This window comes from Anguilla rostrata, chromosome 14 (assembly GCF_018555375.3).
Source record: "Anguilla rostrata isolate EN2019 chromosome 14, ASM1855537v3, whole genome shotgun sequence".
Taxonomy (NCBI): Eukaryota; Metazoa; Chordata; class Actinopteri; order Anguilliformes; family Anguillidae; genus Anguilla; species Anguilla rostrata.
The window spans coordinates 35,090,792-35,108,995 of NC_057946.1; the positions used below are offsets into that span (position 1 = coordinate 35,090,792).

General features: G+C 45.5%; 1 protein-coding gene across 1 annotated transcript in view; it reads left to right on the top strand.

Moving 5' to 3' along the window:
- Positions 1-18,204, top strand: part of LOC135239083 (putative cytochrome P450 120) — a 41,350-nt gene that overhangs the window by 2,092 nt on the left and 21,054 nt on the right. Inside the window, exons 2-9 of the mRNA XM_064307504.1 lie at positions 619-696; positions 1,744-1,828; positions 2,459-2,494; positions 3,187-3,326; positions 4,449-4,572; positions 5,314-5,458; positions 6,700-6,810; positions 11,679-11,806. Of these exons, the coding sequence (XP_064163574.1) occupies positions 619-696; positions 1,744-1,828; positions 2,459-2,494; positions 3,187-3,326; positions 4,449-4,572; positions 5,314-5,458; positions 6,700-6,810; positions 11,679-11,806 (847 nt within the window). The remainder of the gene's footprint in view (positions 1-618; positions 697-1,743; positions 1,829-2,458; positions 2,495-3,186; positions 3,327-4,448; positions 4,573-5,313; positions 5,459-6,699; positions 6,811-11,678; positions 11,807-18,204) is intronic.

Genomic DNA, 18,204 nt, shown 5'->3' on the forward strand with positions numbered 1-18,204 from the left:
TAGCAACAGTGTATATGATTGGCGTGCATATGGGCCATTTAAATGTGAGAATCCCATTGTGGAACACAAAAAGAATGTATTTTTATTTTTTGATGTCTTAATTGCTTTACTTTCATGCTTAACACCAGTTAATGTCTCATGAATGAGAAAAACGAGCTTGTCTGTCTACTGTTCTAGTAAGACTGTGTTTAACATGTACTCACCCCAGACCTCTGACTACCATTTGTAAAACAGGAAGTCTTTTTGTTTGTGTATTTCAAAATATAATCTGCTTCCTCTCTGGCAGTGTTTCTGTAGAAATATATGTACATTAAAAGCTGTTTTACAATACTTGTGTCACTGAGCTGAATGCACAGGAAGCTTCAATGAGAATTTGACTTTACACTGCATGTTGAAATATGAGATCTGTTTGAAACCCATCGAAGAGACGCCATGCTTGGGCATATTGTTTCACGCTTATAAAGAAAGTTACCATGTGACATGCAAATCCATCTACCACAGCAGCTCTCAGAATGATCATACTGTAGTCTTAAGTGTGCAGCACATATTCTCCTGATTACTGTTTCTCCTGGTCACCCTATCTCCTGATAGTAATGTTCACCTCTTGCACATTTCCAGAGAAATCTTCAATTTTCCAGAAAGACCCCAATGATGTTATGCATCCTTTGTACGGGGACAACATCGTCACAGCCAATGGTAAGCACCAGCTGGCATGTCTCCATCAAAGGACATGTAGTCTTCTGTTTGCCATTGGCTGACCTGAAGGAGTCTATCCAGCTGCTGAATGTGTGTAGGCACCAAAAAAATGAACTGTGTTGTTTCAGTATTTTTGTTCTTCTGTCATTTTTGACTATGAGCAGAATGATAAGTTCATTCACTTAGCGACTGCTGAGTACTCAAAGTCACTCACCGTTACAGGAATACTTTTTATCACTTTTCGTTTACTTCGTGCTGTAGTACTTCCTGCCGTGTTCAAAGCACCAGGATCAGATTACTGACCCCCAATCCGTACCCCAACCATTGTGTACACAGGGAACTGTGATTTAAGGTAAATTTACTGACCTCCAGTTCAAATTGTAGCCATTTTGTGTACACAGTGAACTGTGATGTAAGATAAATTTACTGACCTCCAGGTATAATCGAAGCCATTTTGTGTACACAGTGAGCTGTGACGCAAGGACTTAACTGACCACCAGTTATTTTGTTCAAGGTGTGCATTAGCAGTGCTGGAGGGCTTTATTTATCTTTCCTCATTTGATGGAAGCATTTTCCTGGAAATGCAGGATAACCTCTAACATGCTCTAAAATGAACTTCTAACGTATCAGTAGTTGAGGTCATTCGTAAGTGTGACATATTCTTAACTTTTTTTTGTCACCACTAGATGGTAATGTTGCGCAGACAGTAAGTGCTCTTAAAGAATACACTGCCTAGTATTACAGGACTGACTCATCCCAACTGTCCAGAAGCTGAAATATGCATAGCAGTATCACATGGACATACTGCATAACAATATATTACTTATGCAGCTTGCATGAATATTAAATATAAGACACTTATATATTGATGAGTCTCTGTGCTTATCAGACTGTCTTTCTCGGCTGATAAAAGCATTCTTAGGTCTTCTTGTTTTGAGGGCTAAAGAGGGGACCCCTCATGTTTTAGACTGCAGTGGCTGAGGTGACTGTCGCACTGAACAGAGTTACAGTTCTCATGCAGTGCTCTGTGTCTACCTGTCATTTCAGGTGAAGAGGCCTGTCTGCTCCGTCTCTCCCTCACACACCTGTTCACAGGGAAGTGTCTTCAGTCCTGCACAGGCTACATCAACAGGTACACGTACACAGACTACAGGTGACATTCACACTCTAACAAAGACTTCTCTCGATTGATCAGAAAATACACTTTCAGAGCATAAATCTCTCAACCAGAGGCAGAGGCCTTGGGACTTCGCACTGGTAGCTGACAGCAGAAGCGACTGTTCAGCAATAAAGCCAAAATTATTAGTGGCTCTAGAGATATTTAACAGCATAAATCATTGGAGACTGTCATGTTTAGGTACTGCTTGGGATACTGTTCCCAAAGTGCTTCAGTTTTGCACATGCATTTTCCAAGTACTATAAATATAAACAAGTGAAATATAATAAATAACTAAATGCTAAAAAGGATAAAACCTTGTAACGAAAGCCCTTGGGACAAATATTAGCTTGTGCTATGCAATGTTATGATACATGACTTAAGACTATGCGTTAAATGTTTATGTATTAGTCCCTATTCAATCAATATAAAATAAATAAATAAACACATCAGAGAAAACAAAGAGTTGAAAGGTCATATTTGAGTTGAAACTCAGTAACACACAAAACACAAGGAAATCAATTATAGAACAGGTATGTGAGTGTTTTAAGTGTGTTTCTCTCTTGCACTGTGTGTGAGTCTCTAAACAGTTTTTTCTCCTTGTAGTGTTTGTGAGAACTGTCTGAAGGGACTCTCTGCAAGGTAAGAACCATGGGATTAAAATGCATCCCAGCATGCACCTCACCTGTGTCATCGTATTGTGTAGGGACTTCTTCTGTGTTAGGTAATCGCACAATCTGTCCCCCCAGACACACTGCTGTAAGAGTGAGGCTTCGGTTATGTACTGAGGTGCGGTTACATCACATTCACATGGGAAGGTCTTGTGTTCTGGGTAACTCCATAAAAGACTGAGCCAGTGATCGAGCAAAGCTGGAGAATGCAGAAGCATTCCGCGATTACAGAACGGGACAGGACTGGCGTTTTGGTGTCTAAGACACCTTCCTCAAATGCATTGTCTTTTTTGAAGTTACCCAGGTATGGATTTAGTTTATTTGTGGTTTGGGCCCATTGAATCTCATTTGAAAGGCTTTTCAATTTGCAACGCTGGTGAACATCAGTATTTGAATATTGGCATCGGGAACACCGTTTAGTACCGTTTAGTACCGTTTATTACCAGGGAAACATCAAGGAAATATCCTTTCGTGACTAATTGTAAAGCAATGTCCAACCATACACTTGCCCTTGATTTGAGGGTATGCTAGAATGACACCATTCTACATTTTCCAGAACTTTGAACAACCACCAGTAGGACAGTGCCATAGCTGGTATCATGCCAGGCAAAAAGTGTTTAGAATTTACCTGGAGAAATGAAAGATTGCTTTTTCCTTTTTAAGCTGTGGGCCGCTGTCCATCTACCCCCTGTTCAAGCAGCTTGGAACAGAGCTGGTACTGGGGATGTTCCTCAACGTGCACGCCCAGGACACGCCTGACGTCTTCCAGGAGATCATGCGACTGTGCACCCAGCACTGGCACGGTGAGGGCCACCCCGGGGCCAGCAGTTCGCTCTTGGGGCTGGGGGGGTCAGTCTGAGGCCTGGGGGTCCTGGGGAACCTCAGTGTAGGTTGGGTTCCAGTTCTGGGGAACCTCAGTGTAGGCTGGGTTTCAGTCCTGGGGAACCTCAGTGTAGGTTGGGTTCCAGTCCTGGGGAACCTCAGTGTAGGCTGGGTTCCAGTTCTGGGGAACCTCAGTGTAGGCTGGGTTCCAGTTCTGGGGAACCTCAGTGTAGGTTGGGTTCCAGTTCTGGGGAACCTCAGTGTAGGTTGGGTTTCAGTCCTGGGGAACCTCAGTGTAGGTTGGGTTCCAGTTCTGGGGAACCTCAGTGTAGGTTGGGTTCCAGTTCTGGGGAACCTCAGTGTAGGTTGGGTTTCAGTCCTGGGGAACCTCAGTGTAGGTTGGGTTCCAGTTCTGGGGAACCTCAGTGTAGGCTGGGTTCCAGTCCTGGGGAACCTCAGTGTAGGCTGGGTTTCTTTTCAAACATACAGTAATGGCAACCCCTGCATTGTAACGTGCTGTTAATTGTTCTTTATTAAAAATGTCAATGTCAACTGTGGGATGATTTACCCTCTTCAGGCACATCATGTCAAAAGTAGCTATGCATGTCACAAAGAATAAATGTCTCGTATTCACATGCCAGGACTTTTAATCAGCTAGGTCAACTAATGCTTTTATCTTCTGTAAGGTGCTCAATGACAAACGATTACTTTGCAAAGAGGTTGCATTAAACTGATTAAATTATACTGACAGGTGAAATCAGCAGGGTTCTAATTGCTTAAAGTGTGGATACCTGGTCATTGGAAGAAAACAGTCTGTGGAAAATGGCAACAAGCCAACCTTTCACTTTGCACAGATAAGGGGAAAGATTATGGGGGAACATAAACGTGTTTTCAACAGGCTCAAAATGAGCAAGAAACAGGCTGCAACAAAACACGCAGGGCAGTCAGTGGGCCCGAATCTGAGATCATCTGCACTGAATCTTGACATTCCTTGCATATTTGCAGTTGTATCAGGGGTGTGGGGCTGGTGCTAAGGAAGGCAGCATGTGTGGCTGTGCGACTTCTGAATACCCCCCCTCTGATACTCACCCCCACCCCCGCAGGACTCATCTCGGCCCCCGTCAGCGTTAAGGTTCCCATGTGGTCCTCCGGGTTCTGCACGGCACTGGAGGCCAGGAACAAGCTGATGGACATCATCCACGACAAACTGGGCACTGAGCAGCAGGGGTGAGGACAGAATGCAGTGCCCCCTGTGCTGTGGAGGGGAAATGCAGTTGTTTCAATGTTAAAAGTGTCCCCAAGACTTTTACTTGGTGAGATCAACTAATGCTTTGATTTTCAGGCTCGCAGGGCTAAAGTGTTGCCTTGATTCCATTATTCCACTGGAGGTTGACAGTTCTGCAGGTTTCAGGTTATCATTAAATTGGCTTCACACACTGATTTAAACTGATTTATACTGATTTATACCCTGAGTGCCAGGTGGGTGACTTCCTTTCCAAATAATGACTGATAAGTTCAGCAGTGGAGCTGGTTTAGAAATGAAAAAGCAGCAGACCCAGGGCCCTGGGCCACTGCCACATTTCCTGTCCTTAATTTCATCCTGGGGTTTTGCGGCTGATGAAACCATTTATCAGGATGATGGCCCCAGCTCTCTCCCCGCAGAGACTCTGGGATCAGTGAAAAAGGGGGCGAGATGCTAGGTCACACAGGGTGCTGTTTATTCACTTTGCCCTCATCTATTCTTCCCCCTCTTTATCTCCCTCATCTCTCCTCTCCCTTCCTCATCCTCCCTCTTCATCTCTGTCCTTCTCTATCCCTGCTTCTCCATTCTACCCTCCCTCTCTCTTACTCCCTCTCCCTCCCTCCCTCCCTCTCTCTCTCTCACTCTCTTACGCTCTCTCTCTCCCCCTCCCTCCTTCTCTCTCTCTCTCTCCCTCCCTCTCCCTCCTTCCCACTTTCTCTCTGCAGGTTTGTGGCTGACATGAGGGCCCTCCCTCTCCCAGATGACAGCTGTGCTCCACAGCACCTCCTGCTGTTCATTTCAGCCCTGATCCCCAAAGCCCTGGCATCACTCCTCACCTCCTTCACTCTGGCACTGAGCGGGCCAAGCAGGGTAGGCACAGGACGGGCATCGACTTGTATCCCCCACCACAACCACCCCATGGCACAGAGTACCCACCCACACATGAACCCACCTATCCAACCACACACCAACCCACCAACCTACCTAACACACCTAACCACCAACACTACAACCTACCAACCCAGCAGCACACCAGACCACATTCCACCAACTAACTGATACCCCCACTGAACTCCACACAGCACCATGTACCGATGTATCAAACATGCTCCGCTCCGGGAGTCCCCGATCCTCCAAACCAAGTCCTACAAAAATGAGAGAAAAGAGGGAAAAATGTCATAACTAGTTATGAAATGTTCTAACTAATGTTGATCAGCACTAAATCCACGTATCTGTGGAACTTTTTTTGTCTCTGGTCAAATAGCCCCTGCTTCACAGGCTGCTGTGAGCACTAGATAAACACTGTAAGAACGTTTGATAATAAAAACACCTTACATGTACAGCCCATAATATTAGTACATATGCATGTGATTAATTAGTAAGCACTTCATTCATTTTCACAGTGGTTTCACTTTGGCCTGAACCGTAAGGGGAGAAGTGGAAGAGAGCCTGACCTGTAGCACAGAACCAGTGTGTTTACCCAGTGCATTGTGGGAGAAAAGTAATGGCAGAACAAATGGGGATAGAGGCACGGGGCTGTTAAAAGCCCCACCGTGGCGTGGATCCTGTGCTGGAGGGTTTCCCTGCTCGTGTGGTGTGTGAGTGCATCAGTGACTAATGCAGAGGGGACCTCTGTCCACTTCACTGGAGCCATGCTGCCATTATCTCTCACTGCCAGGAGCGGCACTTCTCTTTGGTGTGGATGCAGCGGTTGTGTAATACATGGTGCAGAATTACAGAAACAGACAATAAAGGGCCTCAGCTACTGTTCTGGTGTCAGTGCCCCACATGGTCTCACACACACACACACACACCCATAAACACGCACGCACGCACACATGCGCCCACACCCTCACCCACACACACCCACACTCAAACACAGACATGCACGCATGCATGTACCCACACCCACAAACACACACACGCAAACATGCACCCACACACAAAGGCACCCACACACAAAGGAACACACACATGCATACACACACAAACACAGACACATTTAGCTGGTTGATTCTTGACCCCTGCAACTCAACAAGGAGTACAATCTCAGGTGCAGGAAGCATGTTGAGATCCCACACTGACATGCCCTGGGCTGTTCTGTTTCTCAGGAGGGCATTCGGAATCGGGCGAGGGCGGAGCCAGAGTACTTCAACCACGTGCTGCTGGAGGTTCAGAGGCTATGGTCTCCTTTCATTGGAGGGCGGCGGATAGCCAATCAGGTGAGGTCATAGTTGAGCAGATGCACACAATTCCACCACAGGACAAGTGTGAACACTCTGTTGCAGTAAAACGTTTGTGTTCAGACTTTATATGAATCCAGTAAGGATCACATGTAGTCCATCAGGGTAAAATATACTCTATTAGAGCTGACCTGATATTGAGCCCTCTACGGAGTTTTTCTGCATGTCTGGTCTGGCCAACTAGTTCTACTGAGTGAGCTGATTGATTGATCTCTCTGTTCAATGGTTGTGTTCATCACAGGGCCAGAATCAATAGTTCTCTTGTTGTTTTTGATGATGATGATGATGATGATGATGTTGTTGTTGGGGGTGTTGCTATCGCTGATGTTGTTGGTGCTGTTGTTACTACTGGTGATGTTGATGTTGCTGTTGCTGATGTTGTTGGTGTTGTCACTATTGGTTATGTTGTTGATGTAGATGGGATTGGTGTTGTTGTTGGGTGGTCCATTTGTGTTTACTGGGGACTTTGTAATTATAAAATAGGCAATATGCACACATCTGAGAAAGAATGCACAGGTGCCAGGGGAATGGGGAGGGGAAATGATAGCAGCACACTGATCACTTTGAACCCCCAAAACAGGTTTAAAAATGAAAAACAAAACTACATTTAAACCTTCAATGTTTTTCCTCAGTTAAAATTAATGTCTGTGTGTGTGGAGGTGGGGGGAGGGTGTGATAGATAAGAGGAATGTTATCTAAAGCTGTAATTCTCTAAAACAAAAAGGGATAAGATTTCTTATTAAAGGTTTAAGCTAAGGCCCATTACACAGATATTTCTCCAGAATGACAGTCTTATGTCAGAGACCCAAACTGTCAGCCAGTTAAGTGTTTCCAAGAAAAGGCTCATTGTGAGGATAAATCATTTCCTACCATAGATATTGCTGCTTTCCACAGATGGCTTATTTCCAGAACTGCAAAATATGTCTTAAGTGTTTTAGTATTATATTGAAAATCTTATTTTTTCTCTCACATAGAAAACATTAGCTTGGTTTTAAGTTTCTATTTGCTTGACTAGTGAAATTCTCTTACTCCATTGGCAAATCTTGAAGTGAGTCCAACTGTCTCACCTCACTGACAATATTTTTGTCTTATTTAACAAATAAAAGTCATAGAAAAAAGATTTTATGTCTAAATATGACTAAAATACTTGTTTGAGGCTGACTTACTTTTAGGTTTCTGCAGTATACCATTGATAACGGAGATGCTTATTTCCACAGATGGCTTATTTCCTATTATAGATAACACAGGGCTTCTGCTCTCCCCAGACGGCTCATGTCGTACCATAGATATCACAGAGCTGCTGCTTCCACAGATTGCTGTGCTGCTGGCTCCAGGAAATATGTGTGTACAGCCCCTGCTTTAAAGCTGTGTGCAGTAATGCTGTTCTGGGGAAAAGTACAGGTTTAGAATAGAATGCAAGCCATGCACAGTGTTACATAAATCTGCAGGCCAGATGGAATATAGCCGATGATTTTACTCCCTTCCCCCTCCTGGGGGGTACAGGTGTGTTACTTATCATCGCTGTTCTCGTTATGGGAACGTGATGTTTTGTGGGGGTGGGGGTGCAGAAGAGGTACTTCTACCTCCTGGCTGAAGAATTGTGCTAATTAGCAAATGCAGGTGATTGGAACAAAATACTGGGGAGGACTTTTACTTTCTGAACCTGGATTTTCCACCTCTGGTGGACTGCGACCCTCCTCTCCGCTCTGCTGGGACGCAGTGAACGTGAGATGAATATTAATTTCCATGCGAAGCTTGAAAAAAAAAAAAAAACGGGAGGTGACAAGTGACAATTCCCAGCAAATTTTTACGGGATGCATTTTCCATTCCCAGAACAGGGTTGACTCACCATGGTAACGGGGAGGGGTGGGCAGGGGAGGGGTGGGAGGAGCAGTTTGACAGAGCGGAATATGAACGACGAGGGGGCCCTGGGGGCACTTTGGTGCTGATTGTCACCCGTCACTCCTCCGCCAGCACATTAATAATGCATCAGTTATTATTGTTATGATTATTTATTATTGCCATGGGTTGTTATTACTCCAGGTTGTGATGGGTAATTGATAGGCGCGTGTTGCTATTTCTGAAACGGGGAGACGGCGAGAGGCGCCGTCACGCATGAGTCGCTCTGGATCCCCAGGGAACCGGGCAGCTGCTCCTGCTGAATTATATATTAAGGGGGGAAAAAATAAAATGATAAAAAAAATCATTGAAGAGTTGTCAGTGCTGAGGGGCTCCACTCTGGAGATTCAGGGACCCGCTGGTTATACACGGTTAATCCTCTCGGGCCAGACAGGAAGTGAGTGGAGCTGATCTTAGCATCACCAGCCACAGCTGAGCACAAATCCCACATATATCAGCCCTATGAATACCAGTCCTACAAATATCAGCCATACTAATATCAGCCGTATGAATATCAGCCCTACTAATATCAGCCCTACGAATATCAGCCCTATGAATATCAGCCCTACGAATATCAGCCCTATGAATATCAGCCCTAAGAATATCAGTCCTACTAATATAAACCCCTACAAATATCAGCCCTATGAATATCAGTCCTACTAATATCAGCCCTATGAATATCAGCCCTACAAATATCAGCCCTATGAATATCAGCCCTACAAATATCAGCCCTATGAATATCAGCCCTACAAATATCAGCCCAATGAATATCAGCCCTACGAATATCAGCCCTATGAATATCAGCCCTACGAATATCAGCCCTACGAATATCAGCCCTATGAATATCAGCCCTAAGAATATCAGCCCTACAAATATCAGCCCTACGAATATCAGCCCTATGAATATCAGCCCTAAGAATATCAGTCCTACTAATATAAACCCCTACAAATATCAGCCCTATGAACATCAGCCCTACGAATATCAGCCCTACGAATAGCAGCCCTACAAATATCAGCCCTATGAATATCAGCCCTAAGAATATCAGTCCTACTAATATAAACCCCTACAAATATCAGCCCTATGAACATCAGCCCTACGAATATCAGCCCTACGAATAGCAGCCCTACAAATATCAGCCCTATGAATATCAGCCCTATGAATATCAGCCCTATGAATATCAGCCCTATGAATATCAGCCCTACAAATATCAGCCCTATGAACATCAGCCCTACGAATATCAGCCCTACGAATAGCAGCCCTACAAATATCAGCCCTATGAATATCAACCCCTACAAATATCAGCCCAATAACTGGTCAGGAAGTGGTCAGTTTTAAGAAGCTTCTGGGGCTACTCCAGATTTACCATTAGTCCATTTGGCGTGCTGGACAATAGCCCAAACGTGGTACCTGAGAAGTGAGTAACGTCACCACGTCACTGTGAGAAATCATGTTCCAGCACACAGGAAGCAGCATGGACCGTGTGACACATCAGCGGCACTCTTCCTGTTAGGATTTTGACAGACAGGGAGTAGAGGTACTCTGGCCACAGAGCCCCCAGTAAGGCAATTACCGTGACAAGACACCCTGATCAGGTTAAAAGAACATTAGATGTCAGCAATATCATCTATGGGCACGCAAAACTACAATCAGATGCACTTAAGACCTGCATTAGCATGCCAGATCATCGGCTCTGAATATAGCTTTAGAGTTAACAGGAATGTGTAAATATAGCTTTAGCATTACCCGAAGAGAACAAGGACAACCATCACATGTTTATCCACATAGAAGATCTTATTTACAGCATAACAGCACATACAGAAACCCGTCCCCTCATCTGCCCGGTTAAAATGAGTTAGTATCCAGGTAAAGCTGATCATTGGTGAAATACAGTGAGGGAGATGCATCTAAACTGTTTTTCCTTCATGTACAGTAGGGTTAAAGAGGATCCATTACCGCCTTCTAGAATGGGCCGTCTATACTTTGAGTAAGAAAAACCAGCGTGTGGAAATTACACACATTATATACTAAACACAGCTGGACACAGAGAGGCTGGGTGGAAGAGTCTACCCTTAGCACGCTACATCACTCTTCAGTTTTACACCTGCATTAACAAAACATCAATACAAACACATACAATTCAATAATAGAGGTAAAAATGAAAACAAACAATAGAAACAGAAATCCGGTATAATTAACGCATTTCTTAAGCCAAAAAGCCACTAACACGCAGGTATGGCTCTGATCTGTCCAACACTGCATTAGATACCCTGTTCACACAGACAGATGTACTGAGATAGTCAAGGGCAGCAAAATATCAGACAGACGCAACTCACTCTCACAATAACTCCTGGCGTTTTCAGAAATAGCACCACCCAGTAGCACTCTTTAGTGTGGACTGTTTAGAGAGTTATGTAATGCTTGACAACCTCTGGCCTTTTTTTAATCTCGGCTGGCTTTATTTGTGAGTTGGTTTTTGATTTGTTTCCAATGAACAATGTTAGGCAAATCAAAAGCAGTTAAAAGTCAAGTACTAAAGCGAAGTTGTGGAAACAACGTTTGGTGTCTGCTCTACCGTTTGGAACATAAATGTTTTAAATGTGATGTAGTATTAAAACCTTGTAAACCTGTATAAACATGTACATGCACATTCATTGCATTCAGCATTTAGTACAAGATGCAGGTATGATGTCACAACTTCTCTTGGTGCTTGTGGGTTACCATGGTAATTTTCAGTTGTGTGGTTTTTTTTTCTCCACATTGGATGTGACTTTGGACAAATGTTTCTGCTAACAGTTTTAATATTCTTCCCAGGTGCATCTGTCTGTTGTCATGATCGGTTTGTAAATACTGTATATGATCATCTTGTTACCTAGTAAATAAAATGTTGTGGCAATGTGCTTGACTTCACTCCATCACTGACACAACTTGATCTCCTTTTGTCCCCACAGGACACTACCCTGGGCAACTACCACGTCTCCAAGGGCACTGCTGCCATGTATGTCACCCATGCTGTCCACCGTGACCCGGAAGTTTTCCACCAACCAGAGGAGTTCTTGCCGGAGAGGTGGAGTGGGAGGTGAGGGTATGGATTTGGTATTGGATTTTTTCTTGATTAATCAGAAAGTACTCCATGTCTCTGGGCGTCACTAGCATTTGGCTTTATTGCTGAACATTCTCTGCTGCTACCAGCTGTCAGAGAGGGCAAAAGCTCTTGGTGTGTGTGTGTGTGTGTATAACATAAAAGTTCATCTGCCTCTGGTTGATATGTCAAGGGTTTGAAATGAGGATTTACTGATTTATCAGGGAAAAGCCACATCAAATGTAATATCATATGGCTTTGCCAGCCCTCACTTTATATTGTTTGGTAGTCGGGGCTCTGTGCACCATTTCCTGCACTGAGCAGAGAGAACAGTTTCCTCATTTATTTAAATTATTATGTTATTTTTTCCTGATCTGCGTTCAATAAGAGCAAACCAGAGCTGCACCTGTTCGGTATACCCAAACACAGTAAAAGCATCCAATATCCATTACAACAAACATTAGAAAACATCTACAGTGTCTGCTGGGGCTGAACAGAGAAAAAGGTTCTACAGTGTGCAGTGGCTTGGTGAGGTTGGTGGGAGGGGCAGAGCTGTCAGTCAAACTGGTGTGATTCATTTAGCGAGTGAGGTGGGGAGACAGGTGGGTGCATCTTGCAAGCAGGGAAAACCATCAGTGCTGTCGTGCTGTATCAAAGCCTGAAGTGAATCAAACTATCAGTACTGTTACTCTGTATCAAAGCCTGAAGTGAATCAAACTATCAGTACTGTTACTCTGTATCAAAGCCTGAAGTGAATCAAACTATCAATACTGTTACTCTGTATCAAAGCCTGAAGTGAATCAAACTATCAGTACTGCTGCTCTGTATCAAAGTCTGAACTGAATCAAACCATCAGTGCTGTTACTCTGTATCAAAGCCCGAACTGAATCAAACCATCAATACTGTTGCTCTGTATCAAAGCCTGAAGTGAATCAAACTATCAGTACTGTCGCTCTGTAGCAAAGCCTGAACTGAATCAAACCATCAGTACTGTTGCTCTGTATCAAATCCTGAACTGAATCAAACCATCAGTGCTGTTACTCTGTATCAAAGCCTGAACTGAATCAAACCATCAGTGCTGTTACTCTGTATCAAAGCCTGAACTGAATCAAACCATCAGTGCTGTTACTCTGTATCAAAGCCTGAACTGAATCAAACCATCAGTACTGTTACTCTGTATCAAAGCCTGAACTGAATCAAACCATCAGTACTGTTGCTCTGTATTAAACCCTAGCAGCAGTAGCAGTATTATTAGTAGTAATAGCTGTCGCAGGAATAGTATTAGCAGTATCAGTAGTACCAGTGTATTTAATGTATAAAAGAAGTTAAATTGTATATCTTTTGCTTAGTTTTTATAACTTGAATTTGATAAAAGCTTTAAATATCAGCTTTACTCATTCTTATTTTCATTATTCTATTAAAATATGAATGCCTAAACAATACAAAACAACAGGTATATATTTACATTATTACTTAACATTTATAATAATTTCTTTACTTTTACATATGAATGTGTCAGTCACTCTAACCTCTCTAAAGTAAGTTGGTGACATTTTAAAAACAGATCTCTCATGCGAATGGAAAACCCTTTCAGAAATGACATGTCCTCGCTACCTGAGAAAATGCACAACTCAACTGAGCGGCCAATAACAGACTGTTTATGCTTAGATTCACAACCTGGTAGTGACACTAAAATACGCTCATCTGGCCAGAACAGATACTGACCAATCACAGGGAGGCACAGCACATCCTTTAAAAGAATATTCTCCTATTGGGTGTTTTTATCTTTTTCCCAGAACGGCTCTGGACTGAAGCGAGTTTCGACCTTGTCCTGCCGCCCCCTCCCCCTCCCCCTCCCCTGGCAGCTGGCAGCTGGTGCAGTGTTCTCACTGTGCGGGTCCTGTGGGGCCTAGCTCCAGAGCACTGCTAGCCCCACGCTCGCCCGTGACCTCTCTGACCCCCACCGTCCACAGCTGCCGCACTCTCACGGTCATGCCTGGTGGTGTGCGTTATATACATGTACACAGTCCAGGGGGCGCGCGATGTGCCATCCACACGCCTCGCCCCGTCTGCAGCCCTACCCCCTCCACGCACCCCTTTTGAGCACAGAGGTAGTGTAGAGCATGTAGCTAATGTTGAGCACCTAGCTAACGAGCGCAGAGGTAGTGGGGCCGTAGCGTGTGTATTGCAGGTATTTAGAGATCATATTGCACAGCGTGTGCACTGCAGGTCTTTAGAGATCAGATATCCTGTGAGTGCATTTCCATCCGGCTGCAGTAGAAAAACAGTCAATTATGGGAGGATCTCAGGAGACGGCTCCTGTGCAGGTCTTCCTCTGGCTAATGAAGGCGGATGCAGATGCCTGAGGAGCCAATTCATGGTAATGGCGGTAAACAGCTTCCTCTTGGTTTCCTGTGTAAGGTCCAGGTAAATCACCCTAATGTTTTAGGTCCTTAGAATTAAAAAATATCCCCCCAGAGTTTTAGATCCTTTGTAGAGCTTAAAAATATCCCCCCAGCGTTTGAAGTCCTGTGTTTAGCCTAAAAATTAGCTGTAGCTCTCTCTAGATTCAGTCCAGTTCTCTCTCCTCTCATTAGTGTGGTTCTAAAGATTTCTTTTACAACATGCTTTTTAGTATGGATGCACAAAGCAGGAGCTGTACATAGCCATGCTGGGGTCTGCATTTGGCCACGGTGGTCACATGATCACACATCAGGGAGACGTGAAGGGGGCGTGGTCAAGAGCGCAAGTGGGCCTCGGGGGGGGTGTGGCCTCTGCATTGGGCGGGGCTCTGTGGGCCTGCCACCATGACTCTGTATCATCTGACCCCGTTTGTCATGTTCTAGATCTGATCCTCTGTGACAGTGCCCTGTGAGGGTTTGTGCCCAGCTGGCTCACAGGGGCGGCCATCTTAACCTCTGGCTGCTGACGCAGTCGGAGGCTGAATCAGCCCTGGGGGGAGTCTGCATGCCCTGGGCCTGACGGAGGGGGGAGTGCGGTGCACACTGCACAGAGACCGCACGCTGGAGGCCTTCCTGGCGGTCTGAGTAGCGTTAGGCACGCCACACGCACACCCACGTTGTGCTAACGCGGTAGTTAACACAGCGGTGTATCTTTTTTAGTGGATTAAAACTTATTTTATTGTTCTGGATTGAATTTAGGCCCAACTGCCTAGCATGATGTGGAGAAAGAAGCTGTGTGTGTACCTGCCAGTGGATCACTCAGATCGTTGGCGTACTTGTCAATCAAGGAAAATGAATGAAAACAGATTGAGACCAATGATCAATTTAAAGGGAAGTTTTCTGCAATGTCTATTTTCAGCTGACCAAGCGCCACTGGTACCCACACACACACGTTTGTGCACATTCAAGAGCACACATACGTACACGTTGTGCCCACACTGTGACGTTTCACTGACAGCCCTCATTCGGGACCCGTCGCCGTCCTGGGCTGTGGCATGTGACAGCGCCAATCGATATCGCCCGTACCAAATATGTCCCTGCAGTTTTACGCACAAGCCGATATCGTGTCCCGTTTAATATTACATGGTCATGCAAACTCTTAAATCAGATGCTGTTGCCACAAAATCCATTTTATTCGTGTTTGCGCTCGTGCTTTGAGTAAACCGGCGCATTCCCACGTCATTCTCGCCTGTCAAACACGCTAAATGGAGCCGGCTAACGGCCCGGGAGGAAAGGCAGAACGCCGCGGCAGTCCTGATGAGATCACGTTTCTGGCACGGCGGGTTCAGAAGGGTGTGAGGTGCGCGTGTCAGGGAAACGTAGCGGTCCTGGAGGAGAAGAGAAGGCGGAACGTGCAGAGTTTCGGTTCTGGCGCGCGTCCCCTCCCTGTTTAAGCTCAGCGGCGCGCACGTGCCCCTTCCGCGCTGCGGGGCACGCGGGGCGCGCGGCTGCCCTTTCGGGGTCCACCAGGCGTCCCGCCACGACGAGTGCGGCTCTGGGGCGCTGACGACACGTCTGTGCAGAGAGAGGCCGAAGTTGGGAAACGCCAACAGCAGGAAAGCAGAGGAAGGAGAATTAGACGTGTCCCGGCTCACCCTCTGAATAATGGTGCAACCTGCAACTCGCAATCATTTGTTTTTCCATCACATGGAAAGGAGAAGAGGTTTCACTTAAAATGCTTAATTCCTTAGCTTTCTATCTGGAGATCCACTGACTTAACAAATGTGTTACTGATGACGTGCTGTTCGGTCAGCAGAACTGACAAAATGTTACAGTACACACAATAAGGAATGAGCAAAAATACACTACAATGTATTTTGTTGCCAAACAACAGTTCCTCCCAAATAAAGGTACCCGTAAACTACAGTTCAAATGGAGGTGTGGGTGCTTTTGCAGAAAGGACTGAAGTGTAAACCGCTAGGCCAAGTCTCCCTTGAAAAGATATTTTTATTTCAATGAGACTCCTCTGGATAGAAAATGGTAAATACAAAACGCATACACGCAAATACATATTTAATGTGCTGTAATGTATTTGAAATGCTGCCCATCATCGCATGTGATATAATGAACACGTACACGTGCAGACTACAGTACAATACTCCCCTTACCCCACATAGCCCCTCCCCCCTTCCCCCCCCACTCTCTAGCATACTCTTACTAAGAAAACTCTGCAGGCCAGTAATGAAGTCGTTGCCTTGGATACAAATAACCACGGGTCAGCAGCTAGGGATGGGGGGAGGGGGAGAGCGGGTTGATAATGGCGATGAAATTGAGAGGATCCATAAAGATGAGAGAAACAGGACTCTTGGAGGTGGCTTAATCTTTTAGGTCACTTAGTATTAGTGGTGACTTAGTCTTATCGGTGACTTGGGATTGGAGGTGACTTAGTCTTGTAGGTGACTTGGGATTGGAGGTGACTTAGTCTTGTAGGTGACCTGGAATTGGAGGTGGCTTAGTCTTATAGATGTCTTACTGTTGGTGGTGACCTGGTCTTACTGGTGACTTGGACTTATGGGCACTTTTCAGGTACAGACACTCACATCCTCCACCCGAATATTTGTGGGCTAGTGAGCACCCAGGACTGCAACAGGCCCCAGGAGCCCCGCCTCTCAGCCAGGCTCAGGCAGTCAGTCATCAACGTCATCCCGCCTCTGAGGGGGGGGGGGGGGGGCGGGGGTGTCCTTATTAAATCTCCGGAAGCTCGGAATGGACTTTGAGAAGCTGCCGGGGCCCCCTGGGAGCACTTTGGGCGCCTTACCCACCCTTAAAAGGTCTAATGACGGGAAGCTTTCTGTGGCGCGTGGCAGCAGAGATGGGATATCTCCACTCCGCGCTTAAGAGGCCCGGGGGCAGAATGAAGTTATGATGTCATCCGGGAAAAGCAGCAGGGCTGGGCTCACGCCCGTGTCCCTGTGAGGAACACAGAATCGGATATTTATCTGTATGAAGACTTGCCGATTTAACTCCGGGATACCAGTTCCCTATAACTCAGATACTAAAAAGGCAGAATTCTGCCAAATGTGGTCACGTGTAAACCAGTTTACCAGTCTTTTGAGAGAAACCAACCCTGTGGGACTGCAGTATTACAGTTTACTGTACAGACTTTGTTACAAGTATTACAAGTGTATGTATATTCAGTACTGAACATTTTGTTCTTAAAACATTTTCAAAGCCTGGCTTATCTCTTTGTATCTGTATCCTTTCTGACCCACAGTTCCTGTAATTCGGGTGCGTTATGATTTCACTGGCAACGGAGGGCAAAAAATCCTTTTGCGCAGCTTAAATTCACACACTGGCAGTCCGGCTAAGAATACATATAAATGCATTACTGGCAGGCAGGATGAAGGCCATGCGGAGGAAGTGATGACAGCGAGGAGCGTTGTCTGGGAGACGGGGGGTGGGGGGGTGGGGGGGGGGGAGTGGGGGGGGAGGAGAGTGGGTACGGCTGGCAGGGAGCGTGTGCAGTCTGAACGTGGTGCAGGTTGATGAAACCCTAATTGTGGAATGAATGATTCAGCGATGGCGTGCTCAATTTCCTGAACACCCCCCCCCCCCCTTCCCTCCTCCCTTTTTCCTCCCTGTCCACAAAAACGAGCAGAGGAGTGATGTGGCACGTGTGTGTGTGTGTGTGCTTAGTGCGCAGCTGTTAGTAATATAATCCTGCAGCATTAAGACCGTACATAACAGCAACAACAACAGTCAATGAAAAGGCTTGCAATACAACAGAATTCAACATGTACTGTGCGTGCGTGCGTGTGTGTGTGTGTGTGTGTGTGTACCAGATCAGGTGTGGTCACAAATGGCCAGTATTGCTGTAGGCCTCAGTTATAAACCCCACACTAAAACACGAGGTCCTGAGTAAAGACCAATATTGCTTTATTAGCTCAAGCAGAACTTGATAAATTCTATCATTCAGTCCTGATGGCACTGCAG